The sequence below is a fragment of the Trematomus bernacchii genome, unplaced genomic scaffold, assembly GCF_902827165.1.
Source record: "Trematomus bernacchii unplaced genomic scaffold, fTreBer1.1, whole genome shotgun sequence".
NCBI lineage: Eukaryota > Metazoa > Chordata > Actinopteri > Perciformes > Nototheniidae > Trematomus > Trematomus bernacchii.
In genome coordinates, this window is record NW_022987828.1 from 8,628,419 (window position 1) to 8,656,199 (window position 27,781).

The window sequence follows — 27,781 nt, forward strand, 5'->3', positions numbered from 1 at the left end:
AGCAGCCTGACAGTGCTTTTACCTCTCTTCAACCCCCTGCCTTTAATTTCCTTGATTCTTCACCCCAAAGTCTCATCATTTCCCATTTCGTCTCCCTCCCCTTCCTGGCTGTCGGATGCAGGGACCTCCTCATTTGAGCTGCAGGTTTTTACGTGGGCGAATCACAAAGTGTTGGAATCTATTGCCTTTGTCTGACAAGTCATCCATCTCTATGCGAGGGGATCTGTGGGATGGAGGTAGGAGAGGGGGGGGGGGGGGGGGGGGGGGGGGTGATCTGTGGGACTGCAGCTTTTAGAAACAGACACACAAGGAGAGGGGTTTCATTCTCAGCCCAAAGCTTCGCTCAGGCACAGCCCATTCCGGAGGAGAGGGGGACGCACTGCTCTGTACTTCGCCGTGTCCATGTTGTTGTCATCTCCGCCCCTATCTGATTAAAGCACACAGCCCGCCGTCAGAGGAGAGGGATTTCTCGGCCACAGATTCGCAAGCGGACCCGTGGAGACTCAGTTATTCGCCTTTTTGTTTTTGCTCATGATGTCCTTAAAAGACAAACAGTGACACGGTTTGAGTCAATGTTGCTGCGACTGGTGCGCTCTGCACACGCCTGGGTCATGCTCTGCACCTGACAGCCCTTCAGAGACACTTTTGAGTTTAGACTTGAACAGGAGGAAAACTTAGCATCGCCCCGAGAAGTTGTCCACTGCCGCGGACTCTTCGCACACGGACTGTTGTTCGCTGCTCCGAATTGTAAATCTTTGTTTTTTCCAGCTTTAAGCTGCACCACAGAGGCGAAACGGCGACCTCAGTCGATTACCTTTCCTTCCTTTGCTATCCAATGGATATTCACTGCAAAGCAGACCCCTTCTCGGCGATGCACTGTGAGTATATTAACTAGTTTACACACGTTTGTGTTGTGACCATATTTTGAATTAATACAGTCTAAGTACCGCAGTTTAGGCTATGTTATGTTCTTTATTTTAGATGTTTAATATTTTAAGTCCATTAAGGCTTGTTATTTGCCATCGTTTTATTATTGTCTTAAACATGTTTGTATCTTGAGTTATTTTCCCAAAAGAATATTGGCAAGGGTTTGCAAGAGTCACTTGAAAAAATATATTTTGTTGGGTTAATGTAGGTGTTAATAAAAAGCAAAATAATAAGCAGAGAAAAAACAAATATATGGCTGCTAAAATGTTTTTAATATAAGGATATTTCTGGCTTATTCCTAGGAGCACGTGTCACAGGAGTTTTGTTTTAATTTTGTTTGCTAAAGCTTTATTGAGTCAGAGTTTAATCAAATTGAGAATATTTGAGCTGTTTTTAGCTACATTTTCTTTGAAGTTATAAATAGAACTTCCGAATTTAAATACAAAGCTTTTATTGCCTGTGAAATCGCAGATGCTTCAGACAAGGGTACGCTGTGTGTAAATAGATGTAACACTTTATTTATCTCCCACTTTAAAGTTAGATGTTTAGTAATACAATTGACGCAGTTCATCCAACTGTTAATTTTCTTCATGTTTTCTTCTCCATACGATATGGGTAAAGAAGACCCGGGCTGCGTGTAAATTATTTATTCCTCCTCATTCGCACCATCCGCGTTTGTAATATGAGTTATCAAAGCTCATTTTAATTATTTACAATAATTGTGCGAGGAAAATTAAACAGGTTGAAACATAATATCTGCGACATGTGTTAGGCTGCAGTGGAGGAGGTGCTCTTGGAAAATATTGCCTATTGCCAATGCACAGAGAGAAAGGAGTTTTATTTTTATTTCTGTGGTATCCAAAGAGCCATTGCGGTGTGCTTTTATTTTTCTATATATTTCATGTTGGTTGCTTGTTTTTTTAATATGTTCTATATTTAAAAGAGACACTAAAATAACCTTATTGAATTTTACTCTGCTGCTATATCTATCATTGTTAAAATTACGTTAGCCTAATATTATTACGACTATTATACATTGTAATAGTGTTTTTATTATTTAAAATCCTACCATTGTTTATTTAAATGTTTATAAATATATCTTTTTATTTCAGAGATAATGCAGCAAGAAATATTGGTGTCAAAATTAAAATGTGCATTTGTGCAAGTGTAACTCTTTGCATGTGCATGTGCCTGTGGATTATTCATGTGATTTAAACATTTAAACCAAAACACCCAAAAAATTGAAATGAACCTCCATGTTCTCCACCTCACGTGAAGAGAGCGCGTGTCTCCTGCAGGTGTGTAATGTTATGCTCCCCTGTGCTGCTGTTGTGTCCCACGCAGGGCACGGCGGTGTGAACCAGCTCGGCGGGGTGTTTGTGAACGGCAGGCCCCTCCCGGACGTGGTGAGGCAGCGGATCGTGGAGCTGGCCCACCAGGGGGTCCGGCCCTGCGACATCTCCAGACAGCTACGGGTCAGTCACGGCTGTGTCAGCAAAATCCTCGGCAGGTAAAAGGGGGGGATCCACTACCAACAGTGTGTCAAACATCAATCTTCTATAGCCCGTATATATGCGCACCCAGCTCTATTTCAGCCTCAGCCATCGGTTATATAGGCAGGTCATTTTTTTTTCCTTTCTCTATTTTTGCTTGAACACAGCAGTTCTGCGTCCGAGATGTTCTATCACCTGCAGCCCTGCAAGAGAAAAGCATCATAATCATGAAACAATTTAGGAGCAGATTTTACAGCTAAGCATTATACGGACAAAAAATATCACAGAGGAATATGAGGCTGTATTCATATTAACAGTGACTACAGGTGATAAAGAAAGCTTATAAAGTAGCACGAGGTCACTTTAAAACTGTATTTTCAAGTCTACACACACGAATGGGAACATGTCTAGCAGATTAGGAAAATAAAGCAGTCTACGTCAACTATAAACACACCTTTGAGTATCATAATCCTTTACAGAAAGCCCATAATACACACGTTATGTTCATATATTTTTCCATCAGTGTAAACGCTGCTTACATCCTGATAAATTAGGTCTACATCATTATACATCAGAGCACACATGCTGTGAGATAATATTTTTGAAATATTTTTTTCAGCTATCAGAAGGCATTTCAGAGGTATTTCATTTCACACACACTGAATGTTTGTCACCAACATTTACCAATAGGTCATGGTGGCATGTCGTGCATGCTACTGTAAACTCATGGAGATTGGAAATGAGGTCTAAACTGTGCTTTTACAGCTAAACTGTCCTTTGTTCTGTCCGTCTCACTGCTTATATTGTGTGATTTTAATTACACTGCTTTTCGTTGAAAAATCCGCTCTGTTCACCTTCCAGCTGACACTCAATTAGGCCCATAAAACAGCACACTTCCACACCAATACATTTAAGCCGCCATCATATTTTTAGGTTTTTTTTTCACACTGTGTACTAAGGTCGGCGGGGATTTGTTTACACACAACATATTTAAGCCACCTTTTCCATCCAGACAGACTCCATTCAGAACCATTCACTCTGTCCCCATGCAGGTACTATGAAACCGGCAGTATTAAACCCGGAGTCATTGGAGGCTCCAAACCAAAGGTTGCAACTCCGAAAGTGGTGGATAAAATAGCTGACTATAAGCGCCAGAACCCAACCATGTTCGCTTGGGAGATAAGGGACCGACTACTGGCTGAGGCCGTCTGCGACAACGACACCGTCCCCAGCGTTTCATCCATCAACAGGTAGGCGAAATAGCCGTTTTACATGTTATGTTGTCTTGAAAAGCATGCCGGATTGTTGCAAAGTGCATTTTTATTTATTTATATATGTGTTCACGCATGTAAGAGAAGATGTTTGAGTGGGAACAATAGAACAGAAGAGGAAACAAAACGCAAAAACCCCTTGCGTAAACTGGAAAAGTCCGTTTTGAAATAAGCACATAGTTATTTTATCTATAGTCCCAGCCGAGCCTAACCGGGGTGGTCTCACAAGTGCAATTCAATCTCCTTTGCGGCCCTCCACAACACAGCCAGCACGGGAGCTGAGGCTGGGGCCACGAAGAATCACATCTGTCTCGATAAAAACCGATCAATACCGCGTAACCAGATCCAAAGGCGGAGGGAAATACCCAACAAAGTCGTTCAATACGCGGACCACACTGCGACAGAAGCGGCAGCAGCCTCTTTATTACCAACCAATTGCTCTGTTTTCCAACACCGAGGTGAATGTGGAGCGACAACAGACCACACACTCCTATAGTGTAGTTGGACAACTCTAAATTATTACTTTTTTTAATTACACATTATAGTATTATTATAATAATTATAAGTACTAATAATTAATAATAATAAAAAAACAATAATAATATGTATTTTTGCACTTAACCTATATTTTTCATATGCAGTCTAACATAATTGTAATTACAGCATGATTAAAATGAATTCAGAATGTGACAGACCATATAAAAATCCCCCTCAAACAGTGTTGATCTATGGGTAAATGGACTATAAAAGAGTTTCTGTTCCACTGAAGCAGCTAAAGCAGCAGACACCCTACACCTTCACCTTTCCACATGAAGCGGGACAGCAGTGGACAGAGTATCTTTAGACAGAGGACGCCGGTGAAAAGCCCTAGTGCATGTGTGCAAAGTGAAAAAAGCCCCATAGTGCCTGCGAGTGATGAACTTTGGTTAGGAGGCACTGTTCCAGAGAGCTGGTCATCGGCATTACATTTTAATGAGCTGAAGAGAGTCTCATAACACATGCAGCTAAATGCAGGAGATAGATGAATCTTAACAGAAAAAGAGAAAGGAATATTATAAAATCAGGCTGTGATGGAAATGATGGTTTCAACAGGTCCTTTTCGCGCTGTTCACTTGTTGTTCCTAAAAGCAGAGGAAAATGTATTTAACTGTGTGTGGAGGCAATGTTTTATGTGTTACTATTAAAAAAACATTTCTGACCATCTGCTTGGTTTTAAACTGTGTGGAACAGCACTATTACAGGAATGTTGTGCACTGAAACTAAGTTGGCCTACGCATTAATCATTAACATCAGAGCTGGTGGCAATGCATAAAACTGCATTTTTTTATTCTTAAAGCATGTACTTACAAATCCTAACCTACTAAGTTTCATTCTTAAATGTCATCCCCTAAAACGTATATTAGCATTTAAGAATGGTTATTGATATTTATCATTATATATATCATGTCGAGAATGCAGCAGATTATTTTGGAATGTATATTAAAAAATCACACCTATCATTTATTATATAACTATAATTTCCAGGCTATTTTAAATGTCTACGGTTATTTCTTGTTCTCACTGTTGGTCTTAAATAAAGGGAGGATTGGGAAAGTAGAGAGGAAGAGGAATACAGAGGCAGTCAGTGAGAGAGAAAGACACAGTGGACCTCTGGTGGTCTCTGTGGTTAAGAAGCTGACCTCTGCTCTGTTGACTAAAGAGGATGTCCTGGCTTTAAACACATTTTTCCTGCATGAATTATTAAAGATTACACCGAGACTGGGTTGCACTTTGTTTTGTCGCTGCAGAGAGGAGTTTCCACCCACTGCAACATGCCCAGAGGACAGAGGTGAACCCATAAGGTCCTAAGCGGCTTTCAATCATATTGATCCACATTTTAATCTTTCTTTGGGGACTTTTTTTTTTTACAACACCCAAAAACCAAAGTCGTTAATTCACCCATCTAAATTGCTTATTCAATATCAACAACATAGACTTGAAACAAAGTCCTTGAATTTATGAGGCTCCCTGGAGTCATGAGGTCAGATAACTGTTGTGGTGAGATGTTAGAAATTCAAATAAAATATTGATGTGTGTTTTCTGGAGGAGGCTGCTAGCCTTTGTTGCCCTGCCTGAAGGAGAGAGTATGGAGGACACATGAGATAGTGAGGGGAATGAAAAAAAAGAGTCTGATGTACATTATTTGCCCCCGAGGAAGTTAACCTCGCAGCTGCCTGATTCAGAATTGATAGCTCATTGCTGGATGCTGCATGCACATGTGAAAGTCATTCGCCTCATCTGCAGTCTGTAAAAGTCTGTTTTTGTCACACCTCCCGAGTGAGAGGGCGTCCATGTGGGATATCTGTCTCTGCACAACGCTGCCTGTTATTCAATGATCTCACGTACGTCTGTCAATCAAAAGATTACCATAGTCATGGTTTAATGTAATGCGATCATGTCCCATAAGAGCGATCGCTGAGCTTGTGTAAATCCCACTGTACCTTTACAACAATCCTCATTTTAACACATGTAGCATTATGTCGTATTTTAAGTTTTCAGTTTATTGTGATGCCTTCTTTTATTTTTTACTTAATTAATTCAAAGAGCACCCCGGATTAAAATACAGCGGATGTGGCAGTGGTCTCAGGTTGGGCCAATGAGACACTATTGCTTTTCTGTCACATATCATTTATAGATCACCATTTGCATTTGCTGTTCCTCCCTGCCATTCGCCGTCAACTTTTCTATCCCGGTGTCCCAATCAATAGGCTCTGATCCTCAGTGAGCCTGGTGGATTCCTGTGTGCTACACTGAGCAACACAAATACCAAAAACTACAGCAGACGCCCGAGCGGTGACCGAGAATAAAGAGAGAAATAAAACATGATTTGGAGAAGAGTTGAGATAGAAAGAAGGAAAGAAAGAGATAAGGGTTTTGAAAGACAGTTATTGTAAAGTACAGTAAAACGTAGAGCACATTGGACAGTGAGCCCGAAATGAGAAAAGGGGATGAGGTGGTAAGAGAGAGGAGTTAAAGATCAGGTTTGAGAGATGGAGAGAGTACAGAGAGAGTGAGGGGAAAAGAGGGAGTGGGGAGCAGGAGAGGGAGATTATTAGACTTGGCCAGGTAGAGCCAGTGAAGCTGATCATTGAGGTGAATTGATGTGATTTCATGCTTTGTTTGCAAGATCATTCAGACCAAAGTGCAATGAAGACTTTCCCGCCACATCACATCTTACTGGTTTGGGGACTTTATCATATTTCTAACCTCAGAATCCAGCTAGATTGAATCCACAATCTCAGGGGGCAGCCCCCATTCAGCCTCACACAGGAGTAGAGAGATTGCCCCTAAAGCCCTAAGATTGGCTATTTGTGACAGAGGCCTGAATATGAGGATACGAGCGCCCCAAACGATGGAGCACTTGTACATGCACGGGTGTAAGTGGAAGTGATGTGCCGTGTTTAAGTGTCCCGAGGCGGCCGGGCTGGTGTGAAATCTCCATGCTCTGGAAGCAGTATTGATTGATCCGTGTCTGTTGTTCACTTTACCAGGATTATCCGCACCAAAGTCCAGCAGCAATTCCACCCGTCCCCCGACGGATCCGTGACGCCGCTCTCCACGCCCGGCCACACCATAGGTAAGTGTGAGGGAGGCTACACACAGATTACCACACAGTCAGATGAGCCGCGGAAACAGGAGGAAAACACCTAAATATAAACACAAACATGCATTTTGAAGTATATATACACCTGAACACACACATACTGTACACACACACTAACTCAGCTCTCTCCCATCAGTGCCCAGCACAGCTTCTCCCCCTGTGTCCAGCGCCTCCAACGATCCCGTAGGTTCCTACTCCATCAACGGCATTCTGGGTATCCCTCGCTCCAACGGCGAGAAGAGGAAACGAGACGAAGGTAAGGAAGACACAAGATCCCTTTGTTTTCCATCCTTCTAATTCTCTCCATCACTCGTCTCCTACTTTTTTTTCCCTGTGTGTGAAGAAGATGGCATTTATGACAGCGCTGCAGCCAAGTGTGTGTCTGTGTGCTGTCTCCAGTGACTTGTTATGTTGTATATCAGGCAGGGCGAGTGTTGAGAGAGTGTTGCGATTCAATCAGCTTTTTGATGCCCTGCGTTTTACCATACGCCTACAGAGCTGCATCTCAATTTTATACCATGCTCAGACGTACTGTAGATATATCTCATATAGCTGTCATACAACTATAATCCCCCTTGGCAAGGCATCAGAGCTACTGCTCCTCTATAACGTAATAAAACACAGAAAGAGAAGCTCTGTTGTGTATCTGCGCCTAGATACTATCAGTTAAATACTTTACATTTAATAATCCTGCACTGGATACTTACTGTAGATATATATTATTTTACTGAAGATAATCTAAAAAAGCATTAAAATGTTCTATAATAAAGTTTTTTTTAAGACTACCAGGGCAAGAAATGAGACTTAGATATGCTCAAAGATTACGTAAGTGGGAAGCCTATCCGGTCCAAGCCAGAATTTCCCATTCCTAGGCGAGGCAAGGCAAGAGAGTGGACACACACTGCCTGAGGTCTAATAGATTATCGGTTTTGCAAACAATTGGCTTTTTTAATGCCTATGAATTAACATGTCCCCGGTGGAGGCCTGAACAGGTGTAGGAACAGACCGGTGGAGGCAGGGAGGGGGCTGCATGTGTGTGTGAACATGTGTGTGTATATGTGTGATGCTGTTGTACTGTTTAGAAGTGGCTGATGGGATGAAATGGTTTAAAAATGATTCCAAAGAGCACTCATCAAAACAGGCCACTTCCTTCTTTTATGTTTCTCTCTTTAGTTCACTGGAGTGGCAACCACATGGATGGAAGGAAAATAGGACATTGTAAGTTGAAGTACTACCTTTTCTTTTGCTTTGGTCAATCAGACCACAACTCTGTCCTCTCAATTACTGTTTCTGCTCTTCCGGGGGTTATGAGTTTATGGGGACAAGGCGGGGAAACATTTTCCAGTAAATAATCTGCAAGGAAATTAAAATGAATTTAGCTAAAGTGACAGTGGAAAATCAGGTGTTCCATGTAATGGCATGCAGTTCAATATACAGTAAAGCACAGTATAGCTTATTTTGATTTTGATTTTGATTCTACACATAATGATTTAGTTTTTTGTTAACATATTTATTCTTAAATAATTCTAAAATGTAATTTGGCCTGCAGCCCTTGTCATTATTCATTATTGATTAATTTGAACGGCTCACAATTTTTTTTTTTTTTATTTTTTAGCAAAAGGCAGACCATTTACCTGAGCTAGCTAATACAATTTCAAACACAAAAAGTTACCTAGTCAGACAATTCACAAAATATATACATGCGTAAACAGATAAGTAGTAAGTAATAACTTATTTTTTTAAAGGGGAGCTATAGTGCAGAAAATATGTTTTATGTTGTTTAGAATATTGTACAAATGACTCTGTTGCATGTCTGTAAACAAATCAAAGATGTTATGCTTGAAATCGTCAAATGCTTGTTCCTACATTTTGATAATTTGACCACGATGAACATGAAAAAAAAGCTATGTACAGTTCTTGTACCACCGGTGGTGTGATGGTGGTGGCGTGTGATCCATGTGTGGCTGAAGTCAGCAGTTGCCCTTTGAAGAGGAAAAAGGTCCCCATTACTGGAGGGCTGTAGAGATAATGTAGTGTGACACGCGTTATGTACACGGGGTCCCCGTAAGACGAGCTTCAGGGACGTAGGTGCCATAAGAGCCATTAATCTGTCCTTGTCATGTGCTATTGCAAATTAAAAGTAGCATGTTACACTGGACGGCTTCAAGTGAAGATGGGGGGAGGTAAAAAAAAAAGAGAAGGTAGAGCAGCTGAATGAAAAAGTGGTTTAATGAGGGGAGGAGGGCGGAAGGAGGCCCTGGCAGCCTGAATCTCTGAAGATCTGCGCATGTTAGGTAGACACCTATCCATGGAAATGTGTACGAAGTGTGTCTGTTTGTATCTCTGTGGCTTCAGATGTTCCTCACACAGTGACATTTAAAAGAATTTGCAATTCTGCGGAGAGAAGCTATTAATTCACAAATTAACATCTCACCCCCCCCCTTCCTCTATCTTGGATGTGCAAGCGATCGAAAAGACAAAAGAAATAGCCTTAAGGGGGGAAAGAGAGTCTCAGCCCTATCTGAGGAGAGATTGGTTTGCATGTCTGCAAGCAACGATACCAATTATGCCAGTGCTGGGAGAAGGAGAATGTGCCCCCTCCCTCCCACACACAACCCCCCCCAACCTCCTCCCACCACCACCACCATCACCACCACCCCAACCCGAATCTATCCAGAGCCAGATTTATTTGTGTATCTCATTACAGGAAATGGAATGTTGTTCCTGCCAAATGCATTAATAGTGAAGTGGTGAAATTAGCCTGTTGTACAGCATGCTCTCACTCAGTCATTTAAACCTATGGTGGAAGTGGAAGCCAAGAAAAGACAGAGAGGATTGGGTGACAACTGCTGTGGGATTGTCAAATGTGCATTACAGCGCTAGAAGTCCATGCACTCATTAAAAAAAGTTTGGGCCTTCCAGTCGTTGATCCAAAATATTATGTAAAACATACCTGCTCTAGTTTGTTCTAGTTTAAAAAGGGAAATCTGTAGAGGTGTTGCTTTATGTAAATGCAGTGTTTTCCTAGTCTTAGCACACAGTGACAGGTTAGCCCTGCTGTTCAGGCAGGTTGATGTGACCTAGCTGTATGTATGTCTCATCGCTGGATGGAGCCCAGTGGAGCTCTGGGGAGGACAGGCAGTCGGGAGCTACAGTGATAAATTAGATGGAGAAAGCAAAGGTCATAACTTGTGATTGTAGCGTGGGTGTAGGATGAGTGTAGAAGGAGTTGATGATTGTGTGAGCGGGGAGAGAAAAATATGGCCTAGCAGGTTGTTCATTCATGACATAAAAGAAAGATCGCACCAGGAAGCCAGAGTCATATCCACCTTGTTCAATAGCCTAAGGAAAAATGAATAGAGTCACTGGTTTGATTTGTTCAAATTTGATACTTGGCCCTTTTTGGAGATCGTCCGGTGTGGATCTTTTAACACATGACCCATTTGTGGAGTTTGAATCAGTTAGTGTATGGATTTGAACCTGGGCCTACACTGGTTGGCTAGTCAAGCCAGTCCATGACAATGAGTCAATAGAGGATCACTTTAGAAAATAAATGCATCCAGAGCGAGACAGAAATAAATGGAATCATGAGCACCATGATGGCCCTGATGGGGTGTGTGTGAGAGAGAAAAGCCCAGGTTTGAGAGGGGCCACAGAGCGTAACATAGAGACAAGAAGCTGTTAGGCCCCCGACAGTAGAGGAAGACACAAAAGGGTCCACATTGCATTTCACCCCCTCCTCCTTCACTTCTCTATCTCTGTCGTTCTTTCTCTTCAACATTTAATTTCTCCTCTTATCGACCCCTTCCTCTTTTTGAGTCTTGCAGGTTAACCATTTGCATTCAGCAACATGGCTGCGTGAGACCCCACGTTTAGTTGTAAACAATATACAATGAGGGCCGTCACAAAAAATATTAGGAGAGGGAATTCACTCAATGAAGAGGAATCATGTCAGAGAAAAGTCAATTACGGGCAGCGATGCCGGGAATTAATGGAGCGATGCATTACTCAGCTTGAGGAGGGAGAAAAAGGCAAGAGAAAAGAGGGGATACGTTAATTGCATTTCTACAAATACTCGCCACACAGGGTGGCGACGCTAAACGACAGAGTGGTCCAGAGGAGGACAAAGAAAAACAAGAGATGGGAAGGGAGTCTTGCTAAAATGTGCAAAAATATATTATATACAAATTAGTAGGGGGGAAGATTATTTAAACATATTTACAAAGAAAACCAAAGTGTTTTAAGATTTCTATAAATAAAGTTTCCTGTAGTGCAGCAATATGCTTTATAATGTATTGTTTAAAGACATATTAAAATATACAATTTGCAATAGTGTACCTAAGTAATATAAGTAGCCAGGAATCATATTGCCAACCTTACAATTAAGAACACCAACTCTGATCTACTGCCACTCTCTTATTAATGTTATAAACTCACAAACTGCTTTCAAATAGCGGTGTACTTTTTATTTATTATAAAGTTCTGCTGTGGCCTAGATCTGAGAGTTTATATGAAAGTAAATAAAATAACTAGAGTGCTTGAAAATACTATCAACACAGCCTCAGTGCTGGCAGTCAGTGCAAATATCAAATAAGCATCACTATGCCTGCTGACAGTCAGTACACTGGTTGGTGGTGCTAAATCGAATTAATAAAGCTCTTAAACACGCCACAACATAACAGGATCTTAACAGCCATGGCAGCGTTGCTGCTTCTCCCCCTCTCTCTCCCACCCCACCCACCTCTCTCCTTTCCGCTTCAGAGGTTTCATAAATATCGCTAGCTTACAGGGAAGGAGTGTTCACCCTCTGGGTATACCAGTTTGTTTGTGCTCTCTTCTATTTTTTTCAATCATAACTGCATTTTTAAAAACATCAACAAATGATCCACAATTTGCGATAGCAACATTTCACCTATCAGAGAGGACTCCCAGCATCTGATCTAGGAAACCCAGTGTCATTGATTTACGGAGAGACACAGGCGGTGTGTAGGAATTCATTTGCCTTTCAAACAAGCCCCCACCTCTACTCTCGCTGAGTTATCTTATCAGAGGGACAAGGGAGATGAAAGAAGGACATAAAGTGCCACCATGCCACCACAGGACGTTAACATCCCCCTTAGAGACAAAGAAAAACAGAACAGCTTTTGATAACATTGTGGTCTGTCTCACAGTCTCTATCGCCGTTGGTTAACGCTGTACGTGTGTGATCAAATGGCTGAAAGAGCATTTAGTGAGAGTGATTATAAGTTTATATTGTTAAACAATGAAAGTCACCCTTTTATGTCCATTGACTGAGTTTGCCTTTTGGTCTGGTGGTAGTCTGCTTGAATGTTTTATACTTTTTTAATTAATGTAAAGCTTTTGGATACAACATCCTTCTGTTCAAGCTGAACAAAGAATGTATTCACTGGAAAGTGCTTTTCTTTAGAGTTGATTTGTGAATGTCACCACTGAAGAGTCTTGTTTTATCTTGGGTTTGTCTCCTAACACTTTGGTGTTAAAACCAAGAGATGCAATCAGCTGGTGCTCTGGGAATGATAAGAGAATACCTGCTGAGACACCCAAAGGGGTTGAAGAAACACTGAGAAAATGAAGCCAGTCAATGAGAACACACACACACACACACACACACACACACACACACACACACACACACACACACACACACACACACACACACACACACACACACACACACACACACACACACACACACACACACACACACACACACACACACACACACACACACACACACACACACACACACACACACACACACAGACACACACACACACACACACACACACACACACACACACACACACACACACACACACACACACACCACACACACACCAACTGACAGTTGGGCTTCACACTCCACTTGACACGCTGACTGTCAAAGGATGAATCTGATTTATTGCTGCTATTTTATGATATATGTCAAACATGAACCTCTAATGGCGAGTTCTGAAAATAAATGATTTAGTATTATTTCCATTTTAAGGCCAAAAGCAGTAATTATTTCACCATATAAATGTAAAATGTGAGTTAGGGCTGAAAAGAATGTGGCATAAATGAACATGATTAACAACCTTTAAAAACACCACAAGGATTTAGTTAATGTTTATTGTGTTATAATGCCCGTCAATCAATAAGCTTGTTTTTTTTTATTTAGGAAGTGAGGCTTTTGTTTACATTTAGATCACGTGAAGGGCACCAAAACGTGTCCTATGATTGGAAGGCATGTCTTTTGAAGCCAGTACAGAAGGCCTGATTAAGCGATTGAGGGGGTGCTGAGTATAAGCATGCTCCTCCATAGTGAATGACAAACCCATAGTGAATGACAAACCCTCGCTATTGATCTGCGCTTGGCTCTTTTCTCAGACCAGCTGATATGTGGTAATTAATGACTCCATTTTCTCCTGTACCACAAACAACAATTTAGTTTTATACAGCAAAACTAATGGTGAAACCCTAACCCTACACCCAAGGGAACTGTTTGAAAAAGGGAAAAAAAAGCCTGTGTTAAAAAAAAATTGGTTAACTGATGGAAGGAAAAACACATGTGGCAGGAGAAAAACTGATTCCTTCATAAATGTTACACAAAGCTAAAGTCAATATATTTTAAAAGAGAAACACACATATACACACACCCTTCCATCTACATGTACACATACACACACTCTTACCCAATTGCAGTCCTCCATTCCATTCTCCCCATGGATCTATTTCTTGGTGCGAGTCGGGTTCATCCTATGGCCTCAGCCATTGAAAAAAGGTCAAGCAGCCGAGCAGAATGGCAATAACGCCCCTGAAATGGTACCATCAGTGGAACATGATTGATCAATTGAATTCCATAGCACAGAAAAATGTGGGATTAAGTAGAGTATTATACGCACAATGAGTTGAGGCATGATGTTCATTCCAAGTTCATTTCGCCTCCCTCCTCTGCTGGCGGATCAGGCAATCAATAGCGGCCTTGCATATCATATATCACCGCTGGCTCGCCCAGGAGAGAACATAATCTGCTGCAAATTTAGAATGACAGATTTGTATGGGAGCTAAAGCCCTCATCCACTGTTGGCGGCGGGATATAGCGAGGAAGGGAGGGTGGCGGGAGGCAGGCAGTGGAGTGGAGGTTCCTGGGATGCTGGCTGGAGGTTTTAGCTGCAGATATTTTTTCCTTTCAGTGTTCGGGACTTGATGAGTGAGCAGAGGGAGAGCTGCAGCGGCGGCGCTGGGCTCCCTGGCCGAGTTGATAGGGTCAGAGATCAGGAGAACGAGGGAAGCATAGACTCATTTGTTTATATAGAGTGTGACTGAGTGAGGAAATGCATACGCTTGCCCTCGTCGCCCCGTCCTTATTCGGCCCTGAGTACCGTCCCCACTCCATTCTGTTTTCCAGAAGACAGGCAATATGTGGGGGATGGAGGGAGAGAAAGAGAGACAGAGAGAGGGAAGGGTAATATGTTCAGGAGGAAATAGTACAGTTAAATAATGGCCCTCCATTTCCCGCTGGCAGAATGAGAGGCTCTGTATGTAATCGCCAGCCCTACTTTCTCCTCCTGAAATACACGCTCTCCCTTACAAGTATGTATTTGCACTGAAGGTAATCCATCAATTACCATAGACCTATCACATGATGACCGTGCTGATGGTGGCCACGAGGAGAGGTGGGGGGGAGGCAGGGAGCTGCTTGAGTGAGTGTGTGAGAGGGAGAGAGAGAGACAGTGAAAAACAGAGAGGGGGATAAAAAGGCAGACATGCTGGTGGATCTCCCTGAATTTACTGCTGCTCCTCATGCCATCACTCTCACACCCGTTGAGCTAGATAAAAAGTAAAAAAAATCGGCCTATGCTTATCTCACATGGCATGCCTGCTAGAATATCAGGTTAAAAAAAAGTTGGAGCTTTTCCCTGATGCTAAGTGTTGTTGCTCTTCCTTCCCTTCTCCCTCTCCCTCCTTCTCTAGATGGCTCTGATGGCTCAGGCCCCGGCAGCGACTCTCAGGGCAGCGTGGAGAGTTTAAGGAAGCACCTGCGGGCGGACGCCTTCACCCAGCAGCAGCTGGAGGCCCTGGACCGTGTGTTCGAACGTCCTTCTTACCCTGATGTCTTCCCCTACCCCAGAACACATCAAACCTGAACAGGTTGGCCAAACTAATTTCTTGCTCAAAGCAACCTACAAGCTACCGCCTATTAAAGCATATAACCTTTATTTACATTCATAAAACTTAAACAACATGAGACTATTAATTTTCCATTGGAACTCTATGTGGGTGCCCATGCAGCCTTAGCAGTGCCCTAATTGAGTTCATTTTCATCTCTGCGCGATCGCAGGGAATTACAGCAGCGATAAATCAGGGGGACAGCCCCTCAGCCTGCTATACAGCACCTAATGCAGCTAATTACCAAAGTGATTTCTACGGCAAGATCAATACCAAAACGAATTGGAAATGACTTGCAATCACAAAGAGTGGAGGAGAAGGTATTAAAAAAGCGAGAGGAAGGTGGAGGAGGGGGAGAAAAACGGCGTCAGAATGGTCCAGAAAAATCAGTTTTAATTTAATGTAATATTAATCAGGCCGCTTTCCACTCGTTCTGTGCACCTCCTTTTTTCTCCATGCTTCCAACACCCCCTCCTTTTCTTAAACTGGTGAAAAGGTGGGATATTAGGCTATTAGGGGCTTGTCTGGTGTCTGCGTCAGGGCATTAAAAAGCCATTTTGAAGAGGCCAGGCTGAATAGGCCTCATCCCTCCCACACTTCTGGCAGCCATGTGGTCAGGTCATTCAGGACCCTCTGTGCTTGCCACTCGCCCTCCGCCCAGCCCGGCCCTGCCCACAGCCCATCTGCATAACAAAATGGCTCTTGTGCTGCTGAGGCCCAGCGGAATAGAGAGGAACATCCAGCCTAGTGCCAGGGAACAGTTGTAAGCAGACAATTAGAGTTTATCTGAGATAGAGGCAGACAAGGCTGGGGTCACCAGCTCACCCCTGAGGGACCCCTTCCCATTGAGACAAACAGATGCACACACGCACTCTGACACAACACTCACAGACACAAATGTGTGCACACACACTTATCCTTTTAAAGAAGAAGAGTCCGGTCAGGAAGTGTCATCTCATTAACAAACAGGATTTATCACAGCTGCTAGCTGAGTCTTAACCTGAGTGATAAATAGGGAGTTGATTCTAACATGAACTTTTCTCCTGCAGTACAGCAGAGTATTGCAATTTAGTTTTTCGATTGAATTATTGTAAAACATGAAAGTCGGCTGCAGCTGCACGGTATGTTTGATCACAGATGAAAAGATGTGCAATAAAAAAACTTCAATATAAAGTAAAAATGTACTAATAAAAGTATGAGAGGGGAAAAACAATACACACTATTTTATCATTTCATCAACCCAGTTTTATGTGTTCATCCTATAGGCGAAACACAAAGGTTGATTTTGAGGTTGTTCCCCCCTTTAAAAAACACACCACATGTCTCTCCTGTAACAAAGCCCTGAATGTCTCCTCCCTTGACTGGTCACAGGGATGACTGCAGTGGAGCACAAAGAGCCAGCTGACACCCCGTCCTTTCACTCCTCTCCCAATCCCTCTCTCATCCCTCTCTCCCCTTTCTGCCTTTTCCTCAGACAAGCCCTAATGCATGCATACATCATAGGTCTTGGTAAAGCATGGGGAGCAGGGTCAGGACGGGTTGGTGAAGAGGGGGGGGGTTACAGAAATCAAGGGAAATATTCAGAAGGAAACACAGTGAGAGGATCACAGGCAGCTTCCTCAGATACACTAGGGGTTTCCTTCAGACATATTCCATATAAGAATGCTGTTTTAAATCTCACACACGTGGGCTTGCATGCAGTGAATGAGCAACATTGACAATATCATGACACAATCTGATGGAATGTGAAATGTTTTAAATAAAAAGTGTGAATTTTTGATTGCCACCTTGAATTAAATGTGCATTCCCTTACTGATGTATTTTTGCATGTTTTGTGTATTTGTCAACAGGCGAATGAATACTCACACCCATCCCTGAACGGCGGCCATGATGACGTGAAGCCGAGCCTCTCCTCCAGCGCCAGCTCCGACCTCGCCTCCAGTGTCTCCCAGAGCTACTCTGTTGTGACAGGTACAATTTGACTCATGCTACATTGATCCCTAAAACACAGCTGCAGCAGGTCGAAAAAAATCTGCAGCAAGGTGCACAAACTAAGTGCTTGAACCCAGACAGTGTATTTAGCTCCGCCTCTGCTGCTACGTTTTCCCGTATTGTCATGGCATGCTCCTGTTATCCAAAGTTCTTTTTTGTATCCCATTTTTCCAAATTACTCTCTGACCCTTTCACCAGCAAAATGGATCAGATTTTACTTATTCCTCATCCCCTAAATATTCTTTAGCTATAAGTGAGAGCAGCTGACAAATGGGACTATACCTGACCTGAACTGAAAATGCACTTTTCTTCAAACTTGGTTAACTTTGACTGAGCATTGTAAAAAATCCTCTTCATATTGCATCATCATAGAGTAATCAAGATTTTGACTGCCGCTTCCTTATGGCGCTACACATTTTCCCAGCTATATTAAATTCTTATCACCAAATGAAAAAGCTCTTTCGAGCCACTTTTTGAGGCACTCTGTGTATTTATTTCTCGGAGACAGAGCGAGGCGATATATCATCTGAGCCCATTAAATCCTACAGGCCTTTCACACGCTGCTCCTAACTGGCTATTGTGTTAGCCCGGATTGGCCCGCTAACAGATTGACTGGGAGCACTTCTCATAAGAGACAGCTGCTGTTCTCGCCGCGACACGACGTTGTCATCAAAGGCTATGATAGCCTGTTGATTGACAGCGGCTGGAGTAGCACCGTGGCTGGCTGGCTGCCTCATGCTGTGGAGAGAGAGAGGGAAGGAGAGAGACATAGATACAGTTCAGACAGTAAAAAAAAACTAAAATTACAGTTTTTTTCCAATTCATGAACTGGCTGCTGTTTTCAATAGTGACTTCAACTGAGTGCCAACAGGTAATGGCAGGTGCAGTGTATTGAATATCTAGCTATCTGTATCATATAACCCACACTGACCCACCTTGTATTGCACTATGGCTCCTTTTTCTCTGCTGTCCAGGTTGATGGCCGCCTGGTTAATTGAAATGTTGTTTGAATGTGGCTGCTGAGGCTTTTTCCCAGGAGAGGTTAGGTTTACTGACTGCAGAGCAATATGCCATTCTTTTAATAAAACACCCATAATTATGCAGTGGGCATCAGAGTCAATGAGTCCACTGTGTGTATGTGTGAGAGAAAGAGAGAGTAGGTAAAGGGGAGGACAGCATGATTGAAAAACTGCAGTGGCCCTTCTCAAATGATCCCCACAGTCCAGCCCCGGACCCAAACACAGAACTACTGGAAAAGAAAGACCCCTTTTTTTATTCCTGAATATGTGGGAGGTAGATTTGCCCCAGAAAGTTGGGCCTCACGAGAAGAAAGGTGTGTTTTTGTCTTTCATGCCGGGCTCCTCCTATGAAAGCGGTCTCGCTCTGGGGAGCACACTCATAGCAGGTGGCCTTCCAGCCACCTGGGGGACGGGGGCCTCCTATAGCGATACATGTGAGGGCCACAGATTGCATAATTAGGAGCCGAACAAGGAAAACTTTTCTTTGTGTGGAATATGACAGCAAACTTAAGCCTATTGCTTTTGAGTATTTTGAGCAACAAATTAAAGTCAAAAGTAATTTCCAGTTAGCTTTTATTACTTAATTTGAACGACTATGCAAAGCAAAGCATGAAGCACTTGATTGGGTGTAGGTTGTCACTGCATAATATTATTTTTTCTTCCATTAGCAAACCCTGTAAATAGGAATGTATGCCAAGGCTGAAAAATGCTAAATTACCTTCCTCACTTAGGCTGGGATCCAATTATCAATAAATTATGCTCTCATACTGGATGGAGCCACGCGATTATATTCATTCTTTAAATGTTTTCTGCTCCCAATTAAAATTCATACAGTTATTGATCTTGTTGATTTTTATGTCCTGGAATTTGCATAATCTATTAAAGATGAATGATTAATGAAGTGCTCAGTTTTGCGTTCCAAGGGCGCCAGGGAAAGCAATGTCGGCCATCTTTTGTGTCCTCTGTATGTGTGAAAGAGACAGTTACCTAGGAAGGAGGGCGGCAGCCAAATTAGGGCACTGAAACGCACCGCTGGGATTCAGTGTGAATCACCAATCATTGACAAATGATTTTCTCCTTCCATGACAATCTTTAGATTTGAAAAAGTGTCAAAGCTATTTGTAGTGAAATTATTTTCTCATCGTCTACTAAGAGAAGTACAACAAATAAAGCATTTGTCAAATTTGGCATACTGGGTGAAAAAGAAAAACTGTGAACTTTCTGGTGTGTACAAGCTGTGAAGAAGCGTATGTGTCTGTGTTCACTAGAAAAACACACTGCTCAGTGCGTTCAGGTAGAGAACAGCATGTCATGTTCAACCTCTGGTCTCTGGCTCTGGTCCAGCATGTATGTGTCTGCCCAGTTTTCCATTGACACCTGAAAATAGACGGCATCATAAATTGTCCTGCAGATCCATTGACTTCTAATCCCTGCACAAGTTTATATTTAGAACAAATGATAGTATAGAATTGTTACAACATGATCACTCTCACCAGAGCCTGTGGGGGGCTGAGTGTAAATGGGAACCCCTCTGTCCAGTCTCTATCAGATGCGAAGATTCAATGTTTTTACATCCCTCTCTCTCCCTATGAGAGACAAGAAAAAACTGTACAGATGAGGTGAGAACAACCTCGTGCTTAATTACATATTATTTCCAGCTGAAATGTACACCACACTGAGCTCCTTTTATAACTTGGCAGTAACAGCCTTTTGCTGCTGGGTGGCAAACAACAAGCAGCCACCTAACCGGCGCTGCCTGGTGTGAGGCATGGTGGCAAACAGCGTGTCTCAGCATCGTAAACGCCTGCAGACCCGGGCTCAAATTAATGTTTATATCATCCCCCCAACTAAAGCACACTAACCTGTGAGCACACTTTTTGATAATGAATGACCTGTCCTGTGTATGTAAGCTATTTGGCCATGTTAATATTATTTACTTATTCACTTTTCATTTGTTCATTTCTGGTGCAAGTGGTAAAATATGTGTGTCCCTATCAAGGTAAATGTAACGTTTAATTGTGTCTAGACTCCTCTACAGACCGTACGTACTACTACACAAGACACAAGTTTTAGTGATAGTATAGTATAGTGATCTTGAAGATACTGTAGGATTGGAAAAAGTTCTCTGCAGATTGAATGTCAGCCTTTTGAAAACAAGAGTTCTTCAGTAAATGGTTTGCGCACCGAAGTTCCTTGGTGTGTGTTTAAAAATGAAATGCTCACTTGAGAGAAGGCCGTTGTAGCTATATCTGGACGCATCACTCCGAGGACCATTGTAGGTTCTTAACAGTCCATTTCTATGGTTGATGGGGTCTGCAGACGTGGTATCAGTGTATCAGTGGTGGAGCAGAGACAGATGTTGGAGAACTCTATAGCGTCTCCACTCTCTCAGAGATGTGTTTGCTGGGGAGAAAAGTCCCCAAGGACCCTGAGTTTATCTTCCATCTCCATCATCAGGGCCTGTGATTTGACAGGCTCCCTTTGCCTGGGCTCTGCCTCGTCTCCAGGACAATAAGCAACACCATGTCTGATTAGTTTCAGAGTTCAGTGGTCTTGAACGCAGCGTTTGTATCGGTTGTTGTTGCGTCGTAACCTCTGTCTGTTTGACAACGGTTGCTCAGGCGCTGAGAAAACAGAAGCCTAGTATCCAATGTAAACAGATCTGTGCTAGGCTTCATGTTTGGCAGCATAAGTCTTTCACTAAAGTTCATAATAATGTCCCAAAGGTTTGGTAGGCCAAGCAGTTTCATACTTACATTAATGTAACTGCTCCTTAGAAAACTACTTGTTTGTATTGTGTGAGCAAGATTCACTTAACACAAACCCAATCCACTGTTTAAAATTGTGGCAAACTGTCATTGGATTATGTTTTTCAGGCCGACACTTGTTGCGCATGTCTTTTTCTACCATATGTTTTTTGTTATGGTTCAGGCTCGCTGTGATTGTTGTCAAAATCGTAATGACGCTGATCAAGCTGTTCGTTAAATATAATGCTTTAGGTAAACCCTAAAATAATTTACTGTTATCCCCCCGATCAAACTCAGGGTAACTTTTGAAAGCCGTTTTAACTTTAAAGACTTAAACTGAGTACATTTGAGATATAATGAACTGAACAGCAGAACTGAGGGCCAGCCATTTGCAATCATTCCTAAATGCGGACCTTGTTTCAAATAAATTCATGACATACTTGTACAGTGCATGTGACAAACTTTAGGTCCATCCAATTAAATACAAAGCCCTCTCATTAGAATATTTCTGTTCATGCCAGAGTTTTGTGGCAACCATCCTTTTAATGATTTGATCGTAAGTTCAAAAATGTCCTCCATAACAATGCTATTTGTCTCAATAAGATGAAAGTATTCTGTGTAATTGCAATACCTCTGTCTAAATCCCCATTTACAGCTGTCACAAAGACAAAGAGATTTGGAGAACTTCCTTTAGACTTCTATGGGAAAGCAGTCGCTTACGTTCCCTGGCATTAGGTTCATAGGGCTGACAGGGTTGTTTCCCCCCTTCCATACAACAGCCCTTATCTTAATGAGGAATTGCAACACACAGTCCTGTTGTAAAATGACAATGATGGGGGAAGCAGCTAATGAGGCTATCATGGTGTCGGGAAAGAGCCATCTCTCCCTGCAGGCCCCAGCCAACAGAACGGGCTCACGGCAGACGTGGCGAGGCCGGAGACAGAGCTCACATTGATTGCATAGGTTCAAGAGGCAGAGCCGGTGAAATGAAAGATGCCAAGACTCATCAGCCAAATTAGATCAAAGTGCAGAGTTCTGAACTGTCTGCGAGCCGTTGTTTGGTTATTTGTGGGAGTGATTTTGTTGTGAGAAAGCAGCCGTGAGATTATGTTGTTTGTTTTCCCCAGAACCTTTGGGAAATTTTTTAGGCATTTGAGCTTGATTGATCAGGCGCGATGTGTTGTTGCATAATTTCACTGGTGTATGTTTCCACTTAGCTGAATGAATTACTGCTGCGTGCATATGAGATTATTATTATATACTTTGTAATTGATCAAATCGACTGCTTATCTATTCAGAATTCATATGAAATGTTGCATCTTGAGTTGGTGAGAGAGTCAAAGTTAATGGGAACCGAGGAAAGAAAATGTTTTCCAATCTTCTTTATTTTTTTATTTCCTACCTATTTAGGGTTAAAAAAACCTCTTGCAATTTAGACTTTTTTAATTTAATTTAATTTTTAAATGTTACAGTATGTCCACTGTAGAGGACGTCAGGACCATTTTAGTTTGAAAAGACAGCCAAAATTAACAGATAGACTATGGTTATAGAGTGATATTAATACAATAATACATTCACCTTTATTGAAAACATAAATAAGTAATTTATCTGAACATTGCTGTTTATTTGGTCACTGAAAAACTAGTCTTTCCAGATTTTCAGACTTTGTAGTCAATGTACTGGGAAAAGTACCTCATTGACTCCAGTCGGCACGGGCTGTAGGGTCATCTTGACTAGTGTTATGGATGTGGTCTCCATTTGACCATGCTCATAGAAACAAACTTGGCATTCCTGAGGCAATTCTCATTTGTCATGGCTCCACTTAAAATAAAAACAACAATAAGACATGCGTGCTACTCTTGGCCCACAGAGGGCCATGTCTTTCCTGCTCGTCCCTATCTGTCTCTATGTCTGTATCTGTGCGCTCATGGAGCCTCCTGCATCTTTCCACCCCTTCTTCTTGACCCTCTTCTATCCCAGGTGTGAAAGCCTCATCTCTCTCATCATCTGAGAGCTCAAAATCTGAATCTCCCTGAACTATCTGGTACAGGAAATGTCTGCTTCAGTTCCGTCTCCTGCAACAATATTGAGTCATTAAGTCCATGCATGAAGATGGTCCTGACGTCCACTAGAATGGACATTTATAAAAGAGCTGTTATTTCAAAAATTGAATTATTGAATTGCTTTCAGAACTAATTATATAGTTCCTCACATGTTAATAAACAAGAACATATATGATTTTCATGGTAAAAAATTACAATTATTCAACAATATTTGACTTCTCCTCCTGCTTCTATAAAAAAATTGTTTGGTATGCCAGCCATTTTGGATGAGAAGAAAGAGGAACTTCCCAGCATGCAATTTTAACAAATGACATATCACTGGAAAGACCAGGATGTCATCTGTACAGTACATCAGAGATTGATAGAGTAGCTCAAAAGAGTAAAAGGAGATGCATGTTCACAGTGGACATTTTCAATGGGCTGGGTCCCAGGAGGGTAAAGTAGCAATTGCTCTTTTACTACTCATATCAGAAATCTGTAGAGATATGGAGTCTCGTCTCGGTTTGATTCATTGCACTGTTGTAGTGTTCGGCTATGCAAGACAAATCTAGAAAAAACGTATGCTGCTTAGTTGATTTGCGTTTGCAAATATTTTTTATTTTAGTTGTTGGACATTTAAACAGCTATACATCCATCCCTACATCCATCTGAGTTGCTGAAGTGAAAGTATGTAGAGTATGTGTGGATTTGCATGTCTACATCATTTATTTTTCTTGTTTTCCACCTGGCAGACTCTCACCCATCATATCCACCTTCCATGTGCGTAAAGCGAGAGCCCCATGAGGCATCATTTGCCCCCTTCACCCCCTCCTCTACTCCCAGCTACCCTGCCCATGCCCACGGCCCCCGCTACAGCCAATATGCCCGCCAGCCTTTTATAGCAGGTACAACTTTACCCATAAGGCCCTGCAGCCAGATCAAAATCAAATCAAGCTCTCTATTTTAGTTGTTCATTTTTGATAATTTAGTAAATGTAAATTGAAGCATCCACCTCTCACGTTGCAAAGCCATCAATCCCATCATGCTTTGAGGCCTCACTGTTTTGTATACAGGAGTGAAACTGACTGTTTGCCCCTCATTAACAGCAAATGTTCTATCCCCCTCTCGGGTTAACAATGGGCCTCCAGGTCCCTTCAGCCTCGTGACAGGCCCAAGGTCTGAGGGGCCGGAGGGGCCGGAGGGGGCCAAAAGGGGGGGGGGGGGGGGGGGGGGGAGAGCTTGCAGAGGCTGAGACTTAAGGTTGATGCTGCTTTGGACCCGCTTGTCCCTGTCCTGTGTGCCCCTTTATCCTGACTTACCCGGTCACTGTTAATTAAACAACCAAATGTGGTTCAATGCTTTTGTCACTTTCAAAAGCTGCTCAGAAAGTTGGTATATGTCCTTTACAAAATATACGATTTTTGCATAATAAACAATTCAGTAACTTTCCTCAAAATAGCACATATATATGCAATAATTGCACTGTGATATGGACTGGGGACCTGTTTGGGGAGCACCTTTCACCTGATGCAATGTCCAGCCCCTTGAAACCCCAGATAAGCAGAGCAACAGTTTACGTATTTGTTTTCCTGTTTATTACTTTTGAACGATTTGACTTGCATACTATGAGAAATGAAATGCTGTTATACAATGTGACAGCAAGTGGCTTGTCTTTGCTTGTTATTTTCTTCACTATATGCTATTACCTTACTTTGGTGATATCAAGTATCGTGGTTGAAACATTGAATTCAATTTTCTTATAAAACCTGATGTAAATGCTTAAGCTGAACCATCAAGTATGAATAGAAAATAAACATTCATACTGAACTTTTATGCATTCAAGCATCATGTAAATATTTTCCCTCCTTTGTGCCTGCAGGTCGAGACATGGCCAGCACCACCCTACCTGGCTACCCGCCTCACGTCCCCCCCACTGGGCAAGGCAGCTACTCCACCTCCACACTCGCTGGAATGGTTCCTGGTAGGTACCACTACTCCCTTTTTATGATGCCATTAATTTTAATCTTACAGCTTTTATTTTCAGTAGGTACCCTTCAGTTGATCTTGGTGAGGTCACTTTAAGCTAAACAAGTAGTAATACTTCTCTGTGATGTCTCTAAAAGTGTGCATGTAACACATACAAAAAGAAATCACTCTTTGAATTACTGAAGAAACCTCAAGGCCTTGCTCTTGACCCAAAGGATTGAAGAGAGCTTGTTATAGCTTTGTTAGACTGCGGTTAGCGTGTGGTTAGCGTCTGCGGACGAGGACATTAGATGAACTCGATAGGCGATCACCACAATCAGTGGCCGTGTGATAGGACAGTTCCTCTCAGTTACACTCCAGCTCCCAGCGCTCATTACCTCCGCCGTGTCCACACAGCGCACTCTCACCAGCCCCGTCGATAAACACTGCTTTTGCTCCTCTCCTCGCCTCCCCGGACACCCAGGGCTGCAGAGCGTATCTCTTTCCCCTCTACTTAACCTGCAGTTCAGGTTCACAGCAAACAGTTAAGGGTCAAAACACAGAGGCGTGGAGGGCCTGTAAATATTTAAATCACTATCTCTCTCAGGGATGAGCTCAAGTTACACGACCAGCACTGGGGATGCTATAGCTGGCAGCATGTGTAGATCTCTCCTCCAAACAACTGAAAACACAATTCCTTTTATCGCTCGGAGACGTGTACCTATCACAGTAACCAATAATCAAAGCAGGCGTGCAGTATTTACAAGTGAGCTCACTGTGAACGACACGGACATTTTAAGGAATACATGGAGGTAAAAGCTGAAATCTAAATGAATACTACTGTAGAGTGCTTATGGATCATACTAGCACACAAGCACAGCTGTGTTTTTAATCCAGAGGTTGCATTTTTTTTTTCATCTGGCGGGGAATGACTAAGATTTATTGACTGGCCCCAAACACTGTTAAAGCAAAGGCCATTCCTCAGCAGCTTCAAATAAAGCTTTTATAGTGTCGTAAAAGAAGGAAACCTGTGGACCCTAAGCATCACTCTCCGAAATCCCCTCAGCCTCCCGTCCTTTCCACCACGTCCCGCACAGGGAGGACAAAGAGCGAATGAGAGTCTCAAAGAACCTATTAGGGATTTTTGAAGCGAAGCCTCATCGCTTAAAAGTAGGGAAAAAGCAATGCAGTCCTCACTTAAGGAAAAAATAAAGGAAATCCTAAAGACTAACAAAGGATTAATAAAACAATCAATTCACCTGAAGGGACCGAGGAGACAAGCTATGCAAGCAGCTAGGATAAAAACGCAGCATTATCGAGTGACAACATTGTCATAGACCTGGAATGTGACTCAGTGTTAGGGCTTCTATAAAAGTGTAATATTTTAAGAAAGCTGTCTGTCATTTAATTTGTAAGCTCTTTGCTAATGTTTGTATTTATTGATCTGTTTTCTAGGAGGGGACTTTTCTGGAAACCCTTACTCTCATCCACAATACACCACATACAACGATGGATGGCGGTTCAGCAATCCAGCATTACTAAGTAAGAAACTTTCCAACATACTTTAACATTTTTATAATATAAATAAATCTCCAGGCTCTATATATTCTCATGTCCTACATGATGTTTGGCCTCGTGGTTTCCAACGGCTCGTTCTTCTGTTAACTTTCAGGTTCCCCTTATTATTATAGTGCCGCGTCCCGTGGCTCCGCACCACCCACTGCTGCCACGGCCTACGACCGCCACTAGTTACTATGGAGACCATCTCAAACTGCAGGGCCAGGGATATGGCCTCCATATTGTCCATGTCTGAGAAACACTGAGGTCAAAGTGGTGGAATCCTAAAGGAAACCCTGTGACGTTACACGATGTGGAGGAAGGATCGGCGAGGTCAACGCCGCTGCATCTCGCCCAGCTTCAGCGTCACACACTTTGGGTCAAAATGGCCTGCGGGGCGTTCAGAGCCCACCCATCATGCCCTCACTCTCTCAAAGGCCCGAACACTTCCAGAATGACTTTAAGAGATTATATAAATATATATATTATAAAATATAAATTGAAGAAAAACAGTGTGAAGAATACCATGTGGAAAAAAATGTTGTGGGTTTTTATTTTTGTTTCTCTGTTGCTGTTGTTGTTGTTGTTATTTTATTCATGGATCCTCACTTTCCTTTTTTGTGATGAACTGCAGTATTTTTCTGCTCTTAAGAGAGAAGTCCAGGGGAAATGGCAATGGTCCCATAGCTTGACGATGCAGTGTTTCGAGGGCTTTACTCTGGTGCTTTGACTACGTCTTCTGCTCCCATTTCTCCTGTCCCACTGACATCATCAGCCTAACACAGCATGTCCTACAACGTTTACTGACCCTATATAGACCAATGGCAACATCACACTCCCTGTGGCAAACAATCAGATGTAAAAATGTAAATCATTTTGCAAAGTATTAAAAACATGGTGACCACAAAAATGGTCTCGCCAGAATTTGAAATACTTTAATTTATTTGTTCCGT

At 42.4% G+C, this 27,781-nt stretch overlaps 1 protein-coding gene across 1 annotated transcript; it reads left to right on the forward strand.

Moving 5' to 3' along the window:
• The first annotated feature begins 480 nt into the window (after nucleotides 1-480).
• Nucleotides 481-27,020, forward strand: pax2a (paired box 2a). The gene is given in 12 exon segments (XM_034152397.1): nucleotides 481-878; nucleotides 2,272-2,437; nucleotides 3,473-3,670; nucleotides 7,222-7,307; nucleotides 7,471-7,590; nucleotides 8,508-8,552; nucleotides 15,312-15,457; nucleotides 15,459-15,488; nucleotides 17,357-17,477; nucleotides 25,186-25,287; nucleotides 26,727-26,813; nucleotides 26,944-27,020. Coding segments are annotated over 12 exon segments (1,221 nt in total). The 5' UTR covers nucleotides 481-835.
• Nucleotides 27,021-27,781: the final 761 nt, after the last annotated feature.